The sequence below is a fragment of the Gymnoscopelus braueri genome (assembly GCF_963280865.1).
Source record: "Gymnoscopelus braueri genome assembly, chromosome: 6".
Classification (NCBI taxonomy): Eukaryota; Metazoa; Chordata; class Actinopteri; order Myctophiformes; family Myctophidae; genus Gymnoscopelus; species Gymnoscopelus braueri.
In genome coordinates this window covers 25,692,850-25,712,591 of record NC_137607.1, presented here as the reverse complement: position 1 = coordinate 25,712,591, position 19,742 = coordinate 25,692,850, and the positions used below count along the sequence as shown (strand labels likewise).

The window sequence follows — 19,742 nt, the reverse complement described above, 5'->3', positions numbered from 1 at the left end:
ACGCACACACACACACACACACGCACACGCACACACACACACGCGCACACACACACACACACACACACACACACACACACACACACACACACACACACACACACACACACACACACACAGTGGATGCACTCTGATGACCTGTTGTGCTTTGCCCAGTGTCAGCAGGGCTGTGGTGAGAGGGGGTCTGAAGAAGGGCAGGCATTGAGGACGGCCGTACTTCCCTACAAACAGAGAAACAAAGTACTGTCTATCAGTCGTCATCGTTCTGCTATCATAACAGCAGAGCAGAGGAAACTCACACATAAAGTATTGGAGGAAACGCATTTTAAGATTTCTTTGGCTATTCAAAAACAGCAGATATACAAGCTATGAGCTTGTAGATCTGCTATTAAAAAACCACACCCAGTGTGTGTAAGCGGTGCCTACTCTGTTTGATGAGTGTGTGCTGTCATTCAGGCGGTACAAAATAAATCTATTTGATGTGGGGGTGCTGGCATTCAGACGGTACTACTCTATATGATGTGTGGGTGCTGGTATTGAGGCGGTACTAAAAGAGTATTTGTACTCTTTTTTTTTTATCATCTTTTAAGTATTTTGTACTCATTTTAACTATGTTTAAGTATTTTTACTCATTTTAACAACCTTTAAGAATTTTTACTCAATTTAAGTACTCCTAAGTATTGTTACTCAATTTATTTACTTTAAAGTATTTTTAATCACTTTTTTACTTTAAAGTAAACAAATACACACGGTCAAGTGTAAAGCGGCTGGCACCGCTAAAAAGAAAAAACGTGAACATGTGTGCAAATCTATATATATACATTTTTAACTCAAATCTTTGCTTCTGGGGGGGTCCCTGGAACAAAATATTTTGAGATACGGGGGTCCGCGGACAAATACATATCATTTTGGGTGGTCCTTGACATAAAAAAGGTTTGAGAACCACTGGTATTACAGCAACATTACAGGATTTAGAAGACATTTGTAGAATCTCCAGAATAGAGTTCTCAACAGGCCTGAAAATTAAGGCCCAGCCCTAACTGGGCCCTACTGGGCCGGCCCGAGGCTCGGCCCGGCCAGAACAATTATCATACTTTTAAGCCCGAAAACCCGAAAAGGTGTCATTATGTGCTTAATGTCCTCAAAGTCACGCGTCCAACAAGCTTTGAACTGAGCAGATTATGAGCAACCTTCTGTTCCAAAACATCCTGAAAACGGCCACTTTTGCCGATTTTCGATCGCCGATTTTCGATTGAGTTTTGGCCATTGTCGCCCGTTTTTCTTTAATAACACGGGCTAGGAAGGTCGGACGGCGACAAACTAGATACCTGAGTGAAGTTCACTTTGAGCTGCATCCAACACATCCACTGCCATTTCCGTCGGCCTTACCGTTAGGCCGCTAGGGGCAGTTTAAATTTCTTTTTTGGGGGAGTAATAGATTTTTTTTTCTTCACAGAACCCGAGGCTCTGCCCGAACGGGCCAACCTGTGCGGAAGCCAGGTCAACGGGGCCAATTGTGTTCGAATGGATGCCCAGCCAAGCCGGAGGCACCGCAGAGGATTAAAACTCCTCGTTTCCGCAGTGGTAAGCAGGAACTTCTTTATCATTATTAATCCATTCAATCTGGGCACACATCTACAAAAGCAGTTCTCTGAAAACCGTATGTTGCTACAATACCAGTGGTCCTCCAAGTTTTCCATGTCAAGGACCCCGAAAATGATATGCATTTGGCCGCGGACCCCCCATCTCAAAATATTTTGTTCCAGGGACCCCCAGAAGCAAAGATTCGAATCACAATTGTTCGCTTGAAAAATATATATATTCAAAGATTTTCGCGAATTTTCACGATTGTTCAAAAATAGCAGATCTACAAGCTCATAGCGCGGCACTCGGTGCCGCGCTATGAGCTTGTAGATCTGCTATTTTTGAATAGCCAAAGTACAAAATAATGGCTATAGCTAAAAGCGTTCCTGGGTTGAATGGGTTAACTTTAACTTTTAGGATGCAGCACCCAGTTTTGAAGATAGAATCATGACTAGAATGCGTTGCATCTCATTTTCAAGACTCATTAAAAAATCTACAATAGAGAGAGTTCTGAAGCTAGCTCCGTATCAACTCCTCCTCTCTGTTTCTCTCATCCCTTTCTTTGTGTTCATTCTACGGATCACAAGGCCTCCTCATAATAAATGTATGTGTCAAAATGCTAATGGTAGCTCCCTCTAGAATAGGTAGAGACATTTTAACATTTAATCAGGGGGGGGGCCTAATTTTAGACTTTAATTGTGTGGTCGCAGTTCCTTAAGAGAGCCCCCCCCCCACCTTCTCTCCTTCCTTTTCTCATTTGTTCCACTGATGTCACACGACTTCATTTTAATACCTGATTAGGCATTCATCAAATAACCACGGTGTGTGTGGACGGCTGGTTATGAAGAAGAGTCTGTCGGTGAGACAATTCTTCAACTTTTCATTATAACGAAAGTTCAGCGACGCAGCGCTGTTTTTTTGCGAGAATGAAAATATTCAGAGTACTGCTACGTTTTTTTAAATAGCAAATCAAAATAAGCAATCTGCACACACCTCACGCCTCATTTTGCTCAGAAAGATGTGGCCGTTCAAGGGCATCCCTTTTTAAAATATGTGAGATCTAAGCAAGTATCTGTGAGATGACTTTCATATCATCCTGAAAGTAATGGAATCCAATCCAAAAATCTAAAATATTTTAAAAATAAAATACGGTATGCTTTTGAACCAGTACAGTTTGCCTTCCCAACAGATTCACAGATGACGCCATCTCCCAGGTTATGCATGCCCCTCGCTCCCATCTTGACAGCAAGTGTGTGTGTGTGTGTGTGTGTGTGTGTGTGTGTGTGTGTGTGTGTGTGTGTGTGTGTGTGTGTGCGTGTGCGTGTGGTGTAAAGTTACTAAGTACATTTACACCACTGATTTACTACATTTAATTGTAGTAGTATTGGTATCAAAATGTATCAAAATGTACTTAAAGTACCAAAAGTAATAGTACTAAAATGTTTGAAAATAGCAGATCTACAAGCTCACAACGCGCCGCGATGCGACACGTTGTGAGCTTGTAGATCTGCTATAGTAAATGTAAAGTAAATGTTCTTAGTTACTTTCCACCACTGGTGTGCACATCACTTTGTGGAATTGTCATGGACTATTTACAGTACACAGACACTGCGACCAGGAAGGCTAAGCAGCGCCTGCAGTATACCACCTCAGACAGCTGAGGAGACTCAAAGTGTCACAGAAGAAGGTCCTGAAATCCTTCTCCTCGGCTACGACTCAGAGCATTCTGATGGGGTCTAGGCTCTACAGTATCACCGGTTTGGTATGGGAACAACTCCTCCCAGGACCGGCGAGCCCAGCAGAGAGTGCTTCACTCTGTGCCAAACACACCATGGAGACTCCCTTCCCCTGTGCAGGACTCATATTCCACAAGGTGTCTGAAAAGGACCCACCATCATCCTGACAATGGGCTGTTTGTATACGGCTGCAGTCAGGCTATAATGCCTGTGCTGTCCAGGGTTGGGATCCTTTAAGATTTAAACCAGGGGTGTGCAACTTTGATGATGTAGAGGGCCACTATATTTCCACACTCACTCCAGAGGGCCACATAGCATATACTGTCTGGCAGAGACACCTCTTATCTCCGTATTTTAACTTTCTTTTGTAAATTAATGCCGTACTTCGCCATTCTATGTCACACAAAAGAAGCAAAAATAGCCGATCTACAAGCTCAAAACGCGTCGCACCGCGACGCGTTTTGAGCTTGTAGATCTGCTATTTTTGCTATTCTTTAATTGGAATCCTGATTTTTTTTTTGTGCTATGTTTTAATTGAAATCCTGAAAAGTAACATTTTTATTTAATTTCAAATGTATTTAGTTATACTTTATGAACTTAAATACAAGTACATTGGACATAAAAAAGACAATAGCATTTTAATACTAGTCATTAAGCTACTGATATAGACTGAAGCAATTAAAGCGGGTCATGGTTGCATGTTTGGAATTGTAACAGCTGAAATCAATAATATATCAGTATTCCGATATTAACCTGCGGGCCGCATAAGTGAAGGTGGGGGCCGCATGTGGCCCCCGGGCCGCCAGTTGCCCATGTATGATTTAAACGATTCCGGTTTCTTAAACGATTCCCTCTTAACGCTCCGAAATGGACCTTTACAGGTCGATTTGGTTCCAAAGAGTTTGAGAACCAATTAACCAATACAATTGTAATTGTATAGCCGACGTGAAGTCTCCATACCAGCTCTGACAGTGGGAAAAACCCGGTTCCGGAAACGGTTCCAAATGTGATGGAACCGGTTTGTTCCGGATCCACAATGTTGGATGCAGTTCCGGATCCCAACCATAGTGCTGTCACAAAGCGACGCAGAAAGAACTCTTTCACTCAGGCTAACAGAGACCTGAACAATGTCCCAACTGCCACGTCAACTGTCTTTAACCTGTAAATACTCCCTTATTACAAACAACCTTGGACAAATCTCTTTGCACACCTCTTTGTATACAAACTGTATTACGCTTTTGTATTGTGCCATAGCTCAGAATTGCTTTAGTTCACCACATAATATTTACTATGTATAAACACAGTATATATTCTGTATATCCCGGTTGCTAATGTATTATCCAATTTATGTTCTGTATATTCTATATTTTGAATATTTTTCGTGGCTGCAAAATATAGTAAGTTTTTAGTTATAGTTAGTTTTTTTTCACACCCACTGCATTAATAACCTCGTATTATAACCGTTTTACCTACTTTTACCTACTATTATGCATCGTTTTTCTTTTTTGAGTGGTGCCAACCACTCCTGTGTGTGTCTGTCTGTCTGTCTGTCCGTCCGTATGTTTGCGGACGGCCTCAACATGTTTGTGTCTGGCCTCAACAGCTGCAGCTGATTGCAATAATGCGCATAATGAACTCATCAAAGGCACCACTCACCACTGATTTTTTTTCACACCCACTGCATAAATAACCTCGCATTATAACCTTATTACCTACTTTTACCTACTATTATGCATCGTTTTTTTATTTTCATTATTACTGTACGCTGGACATTGTTGCTATTTTCATTGAGCGACACCGTCGTCAGGCAAGTATAAACCGTCACACATGGTGTCTGTTGTCCATCAAAACACCATGATGGACAGGGCTGAATATTGTAACTCAGGGGACAGAAGTGCTTCAAAGTAAAACACGAACGACATGAAACCCAACGCAGAGTCCCTCCGTTCTATATATATACTGTGCGAACAGTTAATGTAATTAACGTTGGCATACCCCATAACAGTTGTCAGCGTTATTTAAGGACACGTGAACATATGTGTCAATATGGATACTGACGGATACTCTGTGTGTGTGTGTGTGTGTGTGTGTGTGTGTGTGTGTGTGTGTGTGTGTGTGTGTGTGTGTGTGTGTGTGTGCATGCGTGGGTGTACTGCATTGGTTCTTAAAGTGGGGTCCGGGGACCCCCAATGGTCCTTGGGGGGGTACCAGGGCGTCCCCAGCAAAATGTGTTAATATAGTCACAATCATTTTAACCTTTTATACTTTGGCTATTCAAAAATAGCAGATATACAAGCTCATAGCACTGAGTGCCGCGATATGAGCTTGTAGATCTGCTATTTTTGAAAAATTGTGAAGATTTGTGTGTCTGTGTGGCCAAATACATATCATTTTGGGTGGTCCTTCACATGAAAAAGGTTTGAGAACCACGGGTGTAACTGTACCTCTCTTCCCAGTGTGGTAGGGTCTGATGAGAACTTGAAGGGCAGCAGGGTTGGTCATGCTGGTCAACAGCTGGGCCAGACTGGGCTCTGGTAGCAGGCCCTTTCTGCTAGTCAGCATCTGGAACACAACACAACACAACACAACACACACACACACACACACACACACACACACACACACACACACACACACACACACACACACACACACACACACACACAATTAGAAAAGCTGACAAGATGTTCACATATCTTATGCATGTGGAGACGTAGGCGTGTGTGTATGTGTGTGTGTGTGTGTGTGTGTGTGTGTGTGTGTGTGTGTGTGTGTGTGTGTGTGTGTGTGTGTGTGTGTGTGTGTGTGTGTGTGTGTGTGTGTGTGTGTGCGCGCGCGAGCACACATACGTGGGTATCCAATCTCGTCATTAGGAGCTTCCGATGGCCAAGTTGTGTCATTACACGTGTTTACAGCATGATACCCGTTTGTTATGTAATCAGAGACAGAAAAAAAAAGAGAGAGCCACTCTGTCACTGTCTGTGAGCAGAGTGTGGGAGGCATGAGAGGAAGAGAGAGAGAGAGGATGAACAGACAGATGAAGAGGGAGCAGAAACTGTTAAATGGAGAGAGAGAGAGAGAGAGAGAGTAAAGGTTAGGATGTATAGAGGAAGGCAAGGTTACAAACATAAGAAAGCAATATAGCCAGCACTCCGAAGTCCTTCTGGTACTTTTATTTCATATGCGCTGTAGTGTTTGATATCCACAATCTTAACATACAAACACATGGAGACAGGACTGCCTTTTACTGTCTTTACTTTACTGTCCTTTTCATAATCATCCAACAGCTGTGTGCATTTACTCACATACAATTGCCTTCATCACATACACCTGTGTCTAACATCCTGGTAGTCACACACAGCAAAACATGCACGCGTTTTGGCGTCAAGCCTTCCTCAGGTGTATTGTTACACGCTGAGGAAGGCTTGATGTTGAAACGCGTCCGTGTTTGCTATGTCTGTCCGTGCGCAAATGGAGAAAAAAAGTACCAGAAGGACTTGGGAGTGCTGGCTATATTGCTTTTTTACTGTGAATCTTCGCCGTGCACCCGGCGAACTGCATTATATATAGACAGAGAGAGTGCTCGTTTTTGTTTTCTACATGTGAAGGTTACAAACATGCCAACAATACTTCAAACATCACAGCTTTACAGGTGTAAGGACGTGGGAGAAATAATTGTTTGTAATTTTCTCTCTCTCACATTTCTCACATCATTTGTAGTTTTGTGTGTGTGTGTGTGTGTGTGCGCGGGTGTGTGTGTGTGTGTGCGTGCGTGCGTGCGTGTGTGTGAACCCTTCTCCTCTCCCTCAGGCTCAGAAGACAATCTATTTATGTAGATAGACACACACAACCCCATTCCATCAATGTCTCGCTCAAATCTATAAGGGACGCATCAATATGCTGTAGTGTATCGTTAACAATAGGGATTCCGTCAAATCAGACCCTGACGATTAGCCTGCAGCTCTCTTTTATCTATATCTATATACCGTATATGAGTGGGATCTCGGTTGTCGAGAACCGAAAAACCACAAACGTCTGTATCTCTCTCTCTCTGCCCCGTGGGGGTCTGTGGGGGACGCACTGAACCTCTGTGTCTGTGGGAGGGTGTAGGCGTTGGCTTCCCTGAGTGGGCCAAGCCAACCCATTGGCTATAAATCAACTAACTTCACTATCTTTAACTCATTAAGACCTGGAACGCAACTGTGTCCTTTTAAGATTTCTTTGGCTATTCAAAAATAGCAGATATACAAGCTCATAGCGTGGCACCGAGTCGGTGCCACGCTATACCGCTTAGTCGGTTATTGGTCCTAATCTCGGTTTCAATATATTTTTGGGTTAATTGCCCAGCCCTACCTTAAAATGTGATTAAAATGAATTAGATGACGTCGCAGCGAAAGAAAGGTTAATATAGTAGAATGGATGGAGCGGGGCCCTCACTGTATTGACAGTGAGCAACAGCAGAGTGTGGCAGGCCGGCTAGCCCACCGTCACAGAGAGAGAGACACTCTCACAACACTAGCATGATGGTGATATTGCCCCGGAGCTACAAGAGCCACACTTCACTTCAGCCCCCCTCTACCCCTCTGTCACCTCCTGGAAGGAGGGCAGCAATCACATGGATGGAGGGGCCTTGACTTCAGCCTGTCAGACACAGAGAGAGAGAGAGAGAGAGAGAGAGAGAGAGAGAGAGAGAGAGAGAGAGAGAGAGAGAGAGAGAGAGAGAGAGAGAGAGAGAGACGGAGAAGGAGATAGGAAAGGAAAGAGTGTAATATGTGCATGATATGTGACGATGTGTGTGTGTGTGTGTGTGTGTGTGTGTGTGTGTGTGTGTGTGTACGCGTGCGTGCATATGCGTGTGCGTGTGCGTGTGTGTGCGTGTGTGTCGAACAAGACCAGACATAGCCGACAACGTCTTTGAGAAGAGAAAGAGGGGAGAGAAGAGGAGAGGCGAAGAGGAATAGAATATCCTAAAGAAAGAAGAAAATGTCAGTGTGCATCAGTCTGGCTGCAGGCTCAAATAATACACAACACACCCACACAATCACTCTCTCCCTCTCTCTCACACACACACGCACACGCGCACAGCCACACACACACACACACACACACACACACACACACACACACACACACACACACACACACACACACACACACACACACACACACACACACACACACACACACACACAGGGGAGGTGAGGAGTGAGGGTGAGAAGTGGTGAATAAGGGAAGGAGGGGAGGATGGAGGGATGGAGGGAGAGAGAAGAGGGGAGGAGGTTGCAGCCAGGGCCATCTGGTCCTTATAGCGTTCACATATTGAACACAAGGTTGGCCAATGGCAACGAGCAGCTCTTTATCTCTTAAAGGTCCAATAAACCATCATTTTATGTTTACATAAAGCTAGGTGGCAGCTACTGAAACAATGCTGTTGATGATAATATTACCAAGATTATATGCACTACCCTGGGTAAGACCTGAAGCTACATTCTACAAATGTCTTCTAAATCCCAACAGTTAAAAAAAAAAAAACATAAGTTGCTATATCAGTGGTGCTCAAACTTTTTCATAATTGTCAAGGACCCCCAAAATTATATTCATTTGGCCGCGGACCCCCCATCTCAAAATATTTTGTTCCAGGGACCCCCAAGAAGCAAAGATTGTATATAAAAATGTTTGCTTTAAAATAATACATATCTTCACAAGATTTTCACATAATTTCACAAATTTTCAAAAATAGCAGATCTACAAGCTCGTAGGTGCCGCGCTACGAGCTTGTAGATCTGCTATTTTTTATTAGTCAAAGTGTAAAATAATGCTTTTTAACTCAAATCTAAAAATGACACAGATAAAATTGGGTTAAATCTTCTTATTTTTTTTTATTACTTTATCTGAAGAAAGCCAAACAAATATATATTTTACTCTTCTGTAGCTGTACACAAACTGTAACAATAAAGTACAACCTTGAACCTTGAACCTTGACATGGCTTTCATGGATGTTCAGCGTTAACGCAGTGGTTCTCAAACTTTTTCATGTCAAGGACCCCCACAAATTGATTATGTATTTGCCTGCGGACACGCATTTGAAAATGTTTTGCGCACAGGGACTACCGAAGAGAAGATTTGTGTTTTTTCCCCCAAAAAATCTTAAACACTTTAGTTGAAAAAATCCTCCTCATGTCTGTACTGATAGAGATAGAGCTCTCTCTCTCTCTCTCATGTCTGTACTGATAGAGCTCTCTCTCTCTCCTCATGTCTGTACTGATAGAGCTCTCTCTCTCTCCTCATGTCTGTACTGATAGAGCTCTCTCTCTCTCCTCATGTCTGTACTGATAGAGCTCTCTCTCTCTCCTCATGTCTGTACTGATAGAGCTCTCTCTCTCTCCTCATGTCTGTACTGATAGAGCTCTCTCTCTCTCCTCATGTCTGTACTGATAGAGCTCTCTCTCTCTCTCTCCTCATGTCTGTACTGATAGAGATAGAGCTTTCTCTCTCTCTCTCTCTCATGTCTGTACTGATAGAGCTCTCTCTCTCTCCTCATGTCTGTACTGATAGAGCTCTCTCTCTCTCCTCATGTCTGTACTGATAGAGCTCTCTCTCTCTCCTCATGTCTGTACTGATAGAGCTCTCTCTCTCTCCTCATATCTGTACTGATAGAGCTCTCTCTCTCTCCTCATGTCTGTACTGATAGACACACGTTTCACGTCGACACTCTTTTCAGATGAATACGCGTCGCTTTTGTCGCACGACACGGTCACTCGACAAAGTATGAAATGAAGTCCTTTAACCTCTTGCTTCACATCTCTTTGGTTAACCCGTTCAATCCTGGGAACGCATCTTGTGTCATTTTAGATTTGAGCTATAATCATTATTTTATACCTTGGGCTATTCAAAAACAGCAGATCTACAAGCTCATAGCGCGGCACTCTACGAGCTTGTAGATCTGCTATTTTTGAACACATTTTGTGCAAATCTTTGAATACATATCTTTTTTGGTAAACAACATTTTTAACTCAAATGTTTGCTTCTGGAGGTCCCTGGAACAAAATATTTGACAAATGTTCGCTTAAAAAAAATATGTATTCAAAGATTTGCACACATTTTCACGATTTTTCAAAAACAGCAGATCTACAAGCTCGTAGCGCGAGTGCCGCGCTACAAGCTTGTATATCTGCTATTTTTCAATAGCCAAAAGACATGACAAGAGATGCATGCTTTCCCCGGATTGAATGGGTTAAGTTCATCTCTCCAATGAAACACCTCAGCTGATTCACCTCAGAAACGAGGCCGTGTCACTGTGTCACCGCGCTGGCATTCAGAGCACCGGTCCATTATCACCAACGTTTTTTCACCCTTTACTCTGTTGCTTTTGAAATTCAAGGCTAGACCGTCTCTCTCTCTGGGGGAAAATAAACTCTGGGTCTGCAACAACAGTTGTTCTATGACTGTGTTAGCCTTGTGTTCAAAACAGACAACATTATTACACCGATAAAATCGGCTTCCTAAAATGTTGATGTCCTCGCAAGTATAGTAATACAAACGTGTGCGTGTGAGTGTGTGTGTACTGTATGCATTCAGGTACATATGTACCGTACAGTACATGCTCATCTTCACACACATACTGTAGGGCCACTTACTGTATGTGTGTCTGCGTTCTCTGGATAATGGGTGTGTTAGATTGTGCGTGTCAGAATGTGTTGCTGCTGTGTGAGGGTGTGGTTTATTTCAGGCAGACAGAGACGGTCTACAGTACACTATAGAACTATAATTATACTGTCAGTGCATCTCTTCCACCCCGATACCCTGTAGGAGAGACAATACAGTTAAGGGGCCTTTCCTACTGGACAAAAAAAGACCTAACACCCACTAACATCTGGCTCGTCTCTTTAGTGGGAAAGGTTACAATCGGCATTAACCACATGAACTCTATATATTATAGGCATCCCTATGCTGGAGGAAATGTTCGCCAAAAATAGCATTATAAGCTTGTGGATCGTCTATTTTCGGCGAAGAGATTTGGTGTTGAGGAAAAAAAGAGCGGAGCAGCGGACCAAGTACAGTAGGCAACTCATGTCCAGTTTACTAAGTATAGAGGGTTTAAGGGGTTAACACAACATGAACCCAAGTGTCCCTATGCTGGGGGCAAACATTCTGCAAAAACATATCACTACATATTGTCTACAAGCTCTCTGTGCTTCACATAGCAACGTGGTGTGAGCCTGTAGAACGGCGATTTTGAGGGGGGGGGGGGACTCTGGTCAACAAAGTACGTAGGTTTTAGGTGGTTAATTAGTTCCCAGGACAAATGAGAAGTTCTTGGAGTGGCAGATTTCCCTCAGTGTTTTTTGTTTTTGATTTTAACTTCAAACCCCAATTTGCATAAAACAGGCAACAGCTGGTCTTATGCAACAACCCACTGCAAGCTGCCAGTAGGGAAACTGTTGTCCTCTTGCAAGGCTGAGTAAATTACAATGCATTACATTAGTTAGTAGTACTTAGTATGGATAATTTAGAGTGCACATGTGTATACATTGTTGTTAATGTGCACGCATTTCTCTGACAAGCAACTGAAAGGGTTCTGACTGAAGGGATTTTCTGCGCCTCTTTATCGCACACAGTAAAAATCCTGAGGCTAGGCTGTTAGCCTAAATGAATACTCAGGATTTTGCTGTGAATCCTGTGTGGATTGGCCAAGACTATGTTTTGCACCCTGTCTGTCCGTCCGTCCGTCCGTCCGTCCGTCCATCTGTGAACAGCTAATCTCCGGCACCGTTGGCTTGCTCGCAGCGAAACTGCACACACACTCCCTGGATGCCATAGCAGAACCTCTGACCCACATTGTTCCCATGGGCCTGTTTAGCGCCACCAGGAAGCAGATTTTTTTTGACAGTACTCCTACAGATTTTGTCCAAACATCACGCAAATCGGTACACAATATCTCACAATATCTCAGCTGATGATACCCAGCTGTATCTTTCAGTAGCTCCAGACGACCCCTGCGCTCTAGACCCATTGTTGACCTGTCTGTCCAGTATAAAATGCTGGATGAGTGAGAACTTTCTTAAGCTAAATGAGGATAAAACAGAAGTTCTCATAATTGGCTCCAGTGAGCAGAGAGAATCAATAACAAGTAGACTTGGTAACCTGGCTGTAGAAAGTAACACCACAGTAAAGAACCTGGGGGTTATTATCGATTCTGAATTGAATTTTAATACACACATTAATCATGTCACCAAGATTGCTTTCTTTCATCTTAGAAATATTGCGCGAATTAGAGACTATCTGTCGTTAGACGATGCAAAAACGTTGATCCACGCTTTTGTTTTCTCTCGGCTTGATTACTGCAACGCACTCTACTCTGGCCTGCCAAAGAAAACAACTGACAGATTACAACTTGTTCAAAATGCGGCAGCCAGAATTTTAACTAAAACTAGGATGAGAGAACATATCACTCCAGTTCTAGCTTCACTACACTGGCTCCCGGTTGTTTTTAGGATTGATTTTAAAATTATTTTAATAGTTTATAAAGCTCTAAATGGTCTGGCACCTTCCTACCTCTCTGACTGCCTAGAGAGATATGTTCCAAGTGCTGACCTGCTCGAGGTGCCTACAATGACATATAAAAAATACGGTGAAGCAGCATTCTGCTTTTACGGACCGACAGTGTGGAATAAACTCCCATTACACTTAAGACAGGCAGCCTCTGTCGATAGCTTTAAAGCACAGCTCAAGACCTATTTCTTCACTCTTGCTTTTAGCTGATTCTTTGGTTGATTTTTTATTCCTCACTGTATTGCCTATTTTAATGTTGTTTTATGCCTTTGCTTTTATTTTATTTTATTTTATTTTTGTTTGCTTTATTGTTAAATTGGTTCTAACTGTAATTGTATTCTTGCTCTGTAAAGCACTTTGAGCTGCATTTCATGTCATGAAAGGTGCTATACAAATAAAGTTTATTATTATTATTATAGTCATTAAACAAAACAGGTCTTTCAGATTGTTTATATTCCATCCTGATTGGCTAAGATTGGCTTCCAAAGTTTGCAGGAGTGATCAGTTTTGAACAAAATGCCTCAAATCATGAACACAGTGTGCGATTTCCGTGAAATCTTGCACACATATTCCCAGAAGTGCAGAAATGAAGGGCAGAAGTGCGGAAATGAAGGGCAGAAATGCCACTTGAAAATGTTCAAATCAGCCTCATGGTGGCGCTATGACAGGCCGGTTCGTGTTTTTACTTATAACTGCACCGATCGGTGTAAAACTTTGTATGGGCACTCCCTAGAGGCCAAGGAAAAACCTTTGCCCTGCATTTTTCACATCTACCTTTTATAGCGCCACCAGGAGGCGGACTTATGTAAAATAAATGTTTTTATATTACTCCTTCAGATTTAATCCAAATTTCACGCAAATCGGTACACATGACTCTATAGTCATGTGATCAAGACGGATCTGTTAGATTTTTCATATTCCATCCTGATTGGCTAAGACTGACATCTAAAGTTTGCAGGAGTTGCCCGTTTTGAACAAAATGCCGCAAATCATGAACGCAGCGTCCGATTGCGGTGAAACTTTACAAGCACATTCGCACTACGTTGAGGAACAAATGCCACCCTTTTAACATTACCCTATTATAGCGCCACCAGGCCGATTTTAGCAAAACAGTGTTTTTTATATTACTCCAACAAATGCTGTCCAAACATCACGGTATACATTATCTCTATAGTCAAGTGATCCGTCCGATTTGTCATATTCCATCCTGATTGGTGAATTCCGAACATTGCTGGCCCACAATAACCTACCTGACCTGGCGGAGACCTGTGCTCCGAGGAGCACTTCTTCTGCAAATGCAAACCAAAGGCAACCTTAACTCTTTAAGACCGGGAACGTATCTGTGTGTCATTTTTTGATTTCTTTGGCTATTCAAAAATAGCAGATCTACAAGCTCATAGCGCGGCACCGAGTGCCGCGCTATGAGCTTGTAGATCTGCTATTTCTGAAAAATCATGAAACGTTTTTTTCTTTTTTTTTGCGGACATTTGTAACTCAAATCTTTGCTTCTATTCTGGGGGTTCCTGGAACTAAATATTTTACAAATGTTCGCTTTAAAAAATATCGAATCCAAGATTTTGCCACGAATTGTCACGATTTTTCAAAAATAGCAGATCTACAAGCTCATAGCGCGGCACTCGGTGCCACGCTATGAGCTTATAGATCTGTATAAGTTAAGGGTCTGTTTGGTTACATTTGCACACTTTATGTGCACATACATGTATGCATGCATGCATGTACTGTACTGTATGTGTAGGCGTGTGCACATAAATGCACGGACGTGGTGGTGTTTGTTGTTCCATACGTACCACTCCCTGTGCAGCGATGAGTGCAGCCAGCGTGCTTCGCCCCGAGGTGCCCGGGGTGCACAGAGACAGCCGGATCTCCTGTCCTCCCACCAGCGTTCTGTCCATCTCCATGAGCACCGCCTCCGCCTGCTCCGCGCTCTCGTACTCCACCACGCCGAAGCCCCGCACGGGGCTGCCCTCGTCCTGAGCCAGCTATGGGACACACAAACACACACATGTGCATCAGTTGAAAACATACCCTTTTACCACATTAACCCTGGTTGTTCCCATTTTAAAAAGCTTCACGATTTTTCAAGATATATAAAAAAAGATATTTTATAAATTCAGCTCACAACACCTCACATCATGTCACGATGTGACATGTTGTGACCATGTAGATCAGCTATTTTCGCTTGTGTCATACAACCAAGTATATCTCTGCTGTCCAGCAGCAACCAGCTAACTCCAAAACGCTCATTTTTCAGGAAATGGAAAAACAAAATATACGTTTTTCAGGAAATTAAGAAAACCTTATATTTTTTAAAACAAAGCAATACTGCCTCATCAAAGTTGGTATAGTGACTTCATATATTGTCAGATACTTGCATGATGTGTCATTACTCATTATATTATCACCACTTTACCCAAATCCAGCGCAAGTTGAGTTAGGAGTCCGAACAGCTGACAATAGCTCCGCTGCTGAGGGAGAGGTTTCAAATGGGTCTAAATTCCCAAAAGCTAACAATGGATCTCCAAGCTCACAATGCATCACGTGTGAATTAATCCCTGATGCTTCATGACACTTATTATATAGGCCTACAATAATAAGCAGGACTTTAAGTTTGAGTAGAACTACGCGACAGAAATGCTATGAACGCCTTTCTTCTTGTCACATTGCTCTCCTCATTAAACACTTCATAGATTTTAGAAATATAATTACTTGTTTTCATAACATTAGCGTCAGTGCTACGTTTGATAAACAGGCACACTGCATAGTTTTAACAGACTACGGGGAGAAAAACCCTGCCGTTTAGTTTGTTTATGTGCTGCTCCTCCTCTCACTGCGCAGTGCGCTCTGCGCTGTGCTGTGCAAAGGCAGCAGGAGAGGAGAGGGGGGGAGTTGCGTGGTGTTGACGGACAGTTTGAGGATCCAATGGAGGTTTTGTCAGAGGCGCTTTTTAATACTTTTCATTGGTTCAAACATTTTTTTTTTTTACACAGACGTAAAGGGTGTTCAATAGCGTTGATTTATGAAAAGAAAAAGAAGCTGAAAATGGAGATAGCTGGTTGATCCTGGACACCGACGATATGGGACTTGGTGGTTAAGGCTTATCTAAAATCAATATTACAAAGAACAGTACATTTGATGAAAGCAAAACGTTCAAAACATATCTGCCAAGAAATTACAAAAATAGAAAATATTATTAAATTAAACATACTAAATATAATCATGTATTAGTTGAAGTTGAAGGCCGTGCAACTGAGCAACTTAACTGGAGCAGTTTTTAACCAAATGTTCAGATGCAGAATCAAAACATGCACAAACACATACACACTCAAACACCTTCATCTCAAGCTTCACATAGAAAATAACGCCTCCTATATCCACTTCTATTTCATAAAGGATGAGGGGGATGATGTATGTGTGTGTGTGTGTGTGTGTGTGTGTGTGTGTGTGTGTGTGTGTGTGTGTGTGTGTGTGTGTGTGTGTGTGTGTGTGTGCGTGTGCGTGTGCGTGTGCGTGTGTGTGTGTGTGTGTGTGTGTGTGTGTGCGTGCGTGCGTGTGTGTGTGCGTGTTATGACAGAGGTAAAACAGCTTGGCACAGCTCTTTTGTCCAGCAGCGACAGGGAAAACATCATCTCCACTTGATGCGAATGTTACATGCTCCTCTGCTCTGGAGTTGAGACTGATACAAACATACTGTACAAAAAGTCTGCTTTGATACAGTCTGCATACAAAAGACTTTGATTCTTGATTCCATGGCTATGTGTGTCAATGAGCAAAATGCCCTAAATCAAATTCTATACCATAAAAATAAATGCATATACAGTATATCTTAACCATTTACAACCTGGTGCCCCTATTTTGGGCATGTCCTTATAGGCAAAAATTATTAAACACATTTTCTAAAACTCTGATCTATACAAGAATAAGAAATTTGACTTGGATTTTGCAATTTGGACTTCGTTACATTAGCTCCGCACACACAAACGGACAGGGGCGAAAACATAGTCTCTGTCTGGAGCCTTCGGCTTGGTGGAGATAACAGTAGTTTCACACTCACCTCAACTACAAACAAGATCATCTACTTTAATGGCCACATTGCAAAATACCCCTGGGTCTCATTCCAATATGAGGAACAGAAGGTCCTTGGATTTTTCAATTTTTAAAAATTCAAATAGCAGAGATTTATTGTGGGTATATATTGTACCTACTGTACTGTAGTAGCATTCCTGCTGAAGCCAAGTTTCATTGAAGTAAGTGTCAACAGTTCTACCAATGGCTCAGCAGCTAAATAATGCATGCAGGATAATGGCTTATAGCTAATGGGTAATGGATTGGCTAAAAGGGCTACTAGTTTATAGCTAAAAGCTAATGACTTTTGGTTAAAAACAAACCACCTGCCATACTGGTATATGGGCATAATAATGAATGAATTCAATTTAACTACATGAATAAAATAACGCCAAGAACGGCCTGACAGCGCGGAAGTGATCATGATTGTGAGGCTATTTTAAGTATCTTGACTGTAATACAAAGATCTGAGGTTTTTTGCCCTCATCCACGGAAATAACATGGATCTTGCCAAGGGCGATTAGATTATGTGAATATAGGTTTACCACAAACGCTTTGAAAAATGAAAGCTATTCAGAAATAATGATTATTTGGCTAAGAATGCAACAACTGCCCCTTTCATGTTTCAATCCAAATACAGAATACATAAAAAGGTTATGCTTAGTTTCCGCCAGTAGCATTAATCATTTCCTTAATTAATTTTTTAATGCAGTTCTAATTATGCATTCCATTGTAAATGATCGACAAAGACAAACACACACAGCAGTAGCATAAGGAGATGTGTGAAATCAGCATGCATCTCAAATATATATTCATAGTCCATTGATCATTCATAATTTAAAAAAAACTCATCATTACAGTGAGTATACAGTATTGTGAGAGTAAATTATAATGTTTACAGTACATCACTTTAACCCATTAAGCTAAAAAGCCATACTTTACACTTTTGGCTATTCAAAAATAGCAGATATACAAGCTCATAGCGCGGCACCGAGTGCCGCGCTATGAGCTTGTAGATCTTGTAGATCTCTATTTTTGAAAAATCTTGAAAATGTGTGCAAATCTTTGAATATATATATTTCTAAAGCGAACCTTTTTAACTCAAATCTTTGCTTCTGGGGGGTCCCTGGAACAAAATATTTTGAGATGGGGGTCGGCGGCCAAATACATATCATTTTGGGGGTCCTTGACATGAAAAGGTTTGAGAACCACTGATATAGAAACATATTGTCGAATCGGCTTCAGGTCTTAAGGGGTTAAGACATATTAACCACAGTGGGTTTCAGTATCATGGCGCAATCCAACCCCTTCCCTCCCACCACCCCTCCTCTCCTCTCATTCATCTGCTGAGGTTGTTCTAAGCCAGGGGGGTCCTTCAATGTTTTTCAGTCCAAGGACCCCCTTAGCTTATACTGTATAAAATTGTGTTGCAGATGAAACTTTTTCATAGATTTCATATTCGTTGGATTCATGTTAATGTGTATTTTCGGACATTTGATTAACCACTTAAAACCGTCAATACTTAGTAAACTAAACCTTCCACTCTGTACTTGGTCTGCTCTTTTTTCCCTTCGACACTAAACCGATCTACAGAGCTGCTGCGAGGCGTTGTGTGAGCTTGTAAATCTGTTGGGTAAAGTTCTCCTCGGAATAGGAATGCGAGGGTTCAAGTGGTTAATGTAAAAAAAAAAAAAAATCCTATCACACAAAGATTTGGCGCCCCCCCTGTAGTAACTCTGAGGACCCCCCTAGGGGTCCCGGACTCCCTGTTGAAGACCCCCGTTCTAAGATATCAATGGCTGGCTGGATGGATAGACGGACGGATAGAGAGGAGGGGTAGAGAGCGTTGGCTATGTGGGGAGGGGGAGTGGAAGGAGTGAAGCTAAATGGATGGCTGCCGAGAGGAGTGGGTCGATACGCCTTCATCATGGTATACATTAACCCATTCAATCCGGGAACACATCTGTGTCATTTTAAGATTCCTTTGGCTATTCAAAAATAGCAGATCTACAAGCTCATTGCGCGGCCCCAAGTGCCACTTGTAGATCAGCTATTTTAGAGTTGCTATATCAGTGGTGCTCCAACTTTTCCATGTCAAGGACCCCCAAAATGATATGCATTTAGTCACGGACCCCCATCTCGAAATATGATGTTCCAGGGACCCCAGAAGCACAAATCAGAGTTAAAAATGTTCGCTTTAAAACATACATATATATTCAAAGATTCGCAAAAAAAGTACAATTTGTTTTGCACTATGAGCTTGTATATCTGCTATTTTTGAATAGCCACATGCGTTCCCGGTCTTAATGGGTTAAGCAGAATGCATGCAAATAAACAGAACCAATCCACCACTGATGGTAGAGGAAATCGAGAGAGAGAGAGAGAGAGAGAGAGTAATGGGGTGGGCGTGATAAGGAGAAGGGGGGAATTGGGGTACGGAGTAAAAAGTATTTTAATCTCCAAGAACCATCAGTGAGTGAGTGAGTGTGGTGAGCGTACTGTACAGAGGGAGAGGGGGCGGGACTGTGAGGAAATGAGCCAGAAAGAAACACGCGTGACAAAATACAAACACGCTAATCATTACTTCTGAATGTGCATGACAAATAAGACTGCACTGCAAGTGGGCCGAGACTGGTACATAAATCACTGCGTAATGAAAAAAAGAAACCTGTGCGTGTGTGTGTGTGTGTGCGTATGCACGTGTGTGTGTGTGTGCGCGCGTTTGTCTGTCACAAAGTTTGATGAAGAAAGACCCTTTCATTTTCTTTCCGCTGATAGCGCCCATAT

General features: G+C 42.3%; 1 protein-coding gene across 1 annotated transcript in view; it reads right to left on the bottom strand.

The window, feature by feature from the left end:
• Positions 1–19,742, bottom strand: part of raver2 (ribonucleoprotein, PTB-binding 2) — a 97,025-nt gene that overhangs the window by 23,420 nt on the left and 53,863 nt on the right. The window contains exons 5-7 of the mRNA XM_080431591.1: positions 14,681–14,872; positions 5,765–5,882; positions 139–221 (exon numbers count right to left, since the gene is read on the bottom strand). Of these exons, the coding sequence (XP_080287717.1) occupies positions 139–221; positions 5,765–5,882; positions 14,681–14,872 (393 nt within the window). The remainder of the gene's footprint in view (positions 1–138; positions 222–5,764; positions 5,883–14,680; positions 14,873–19,742) is intronic.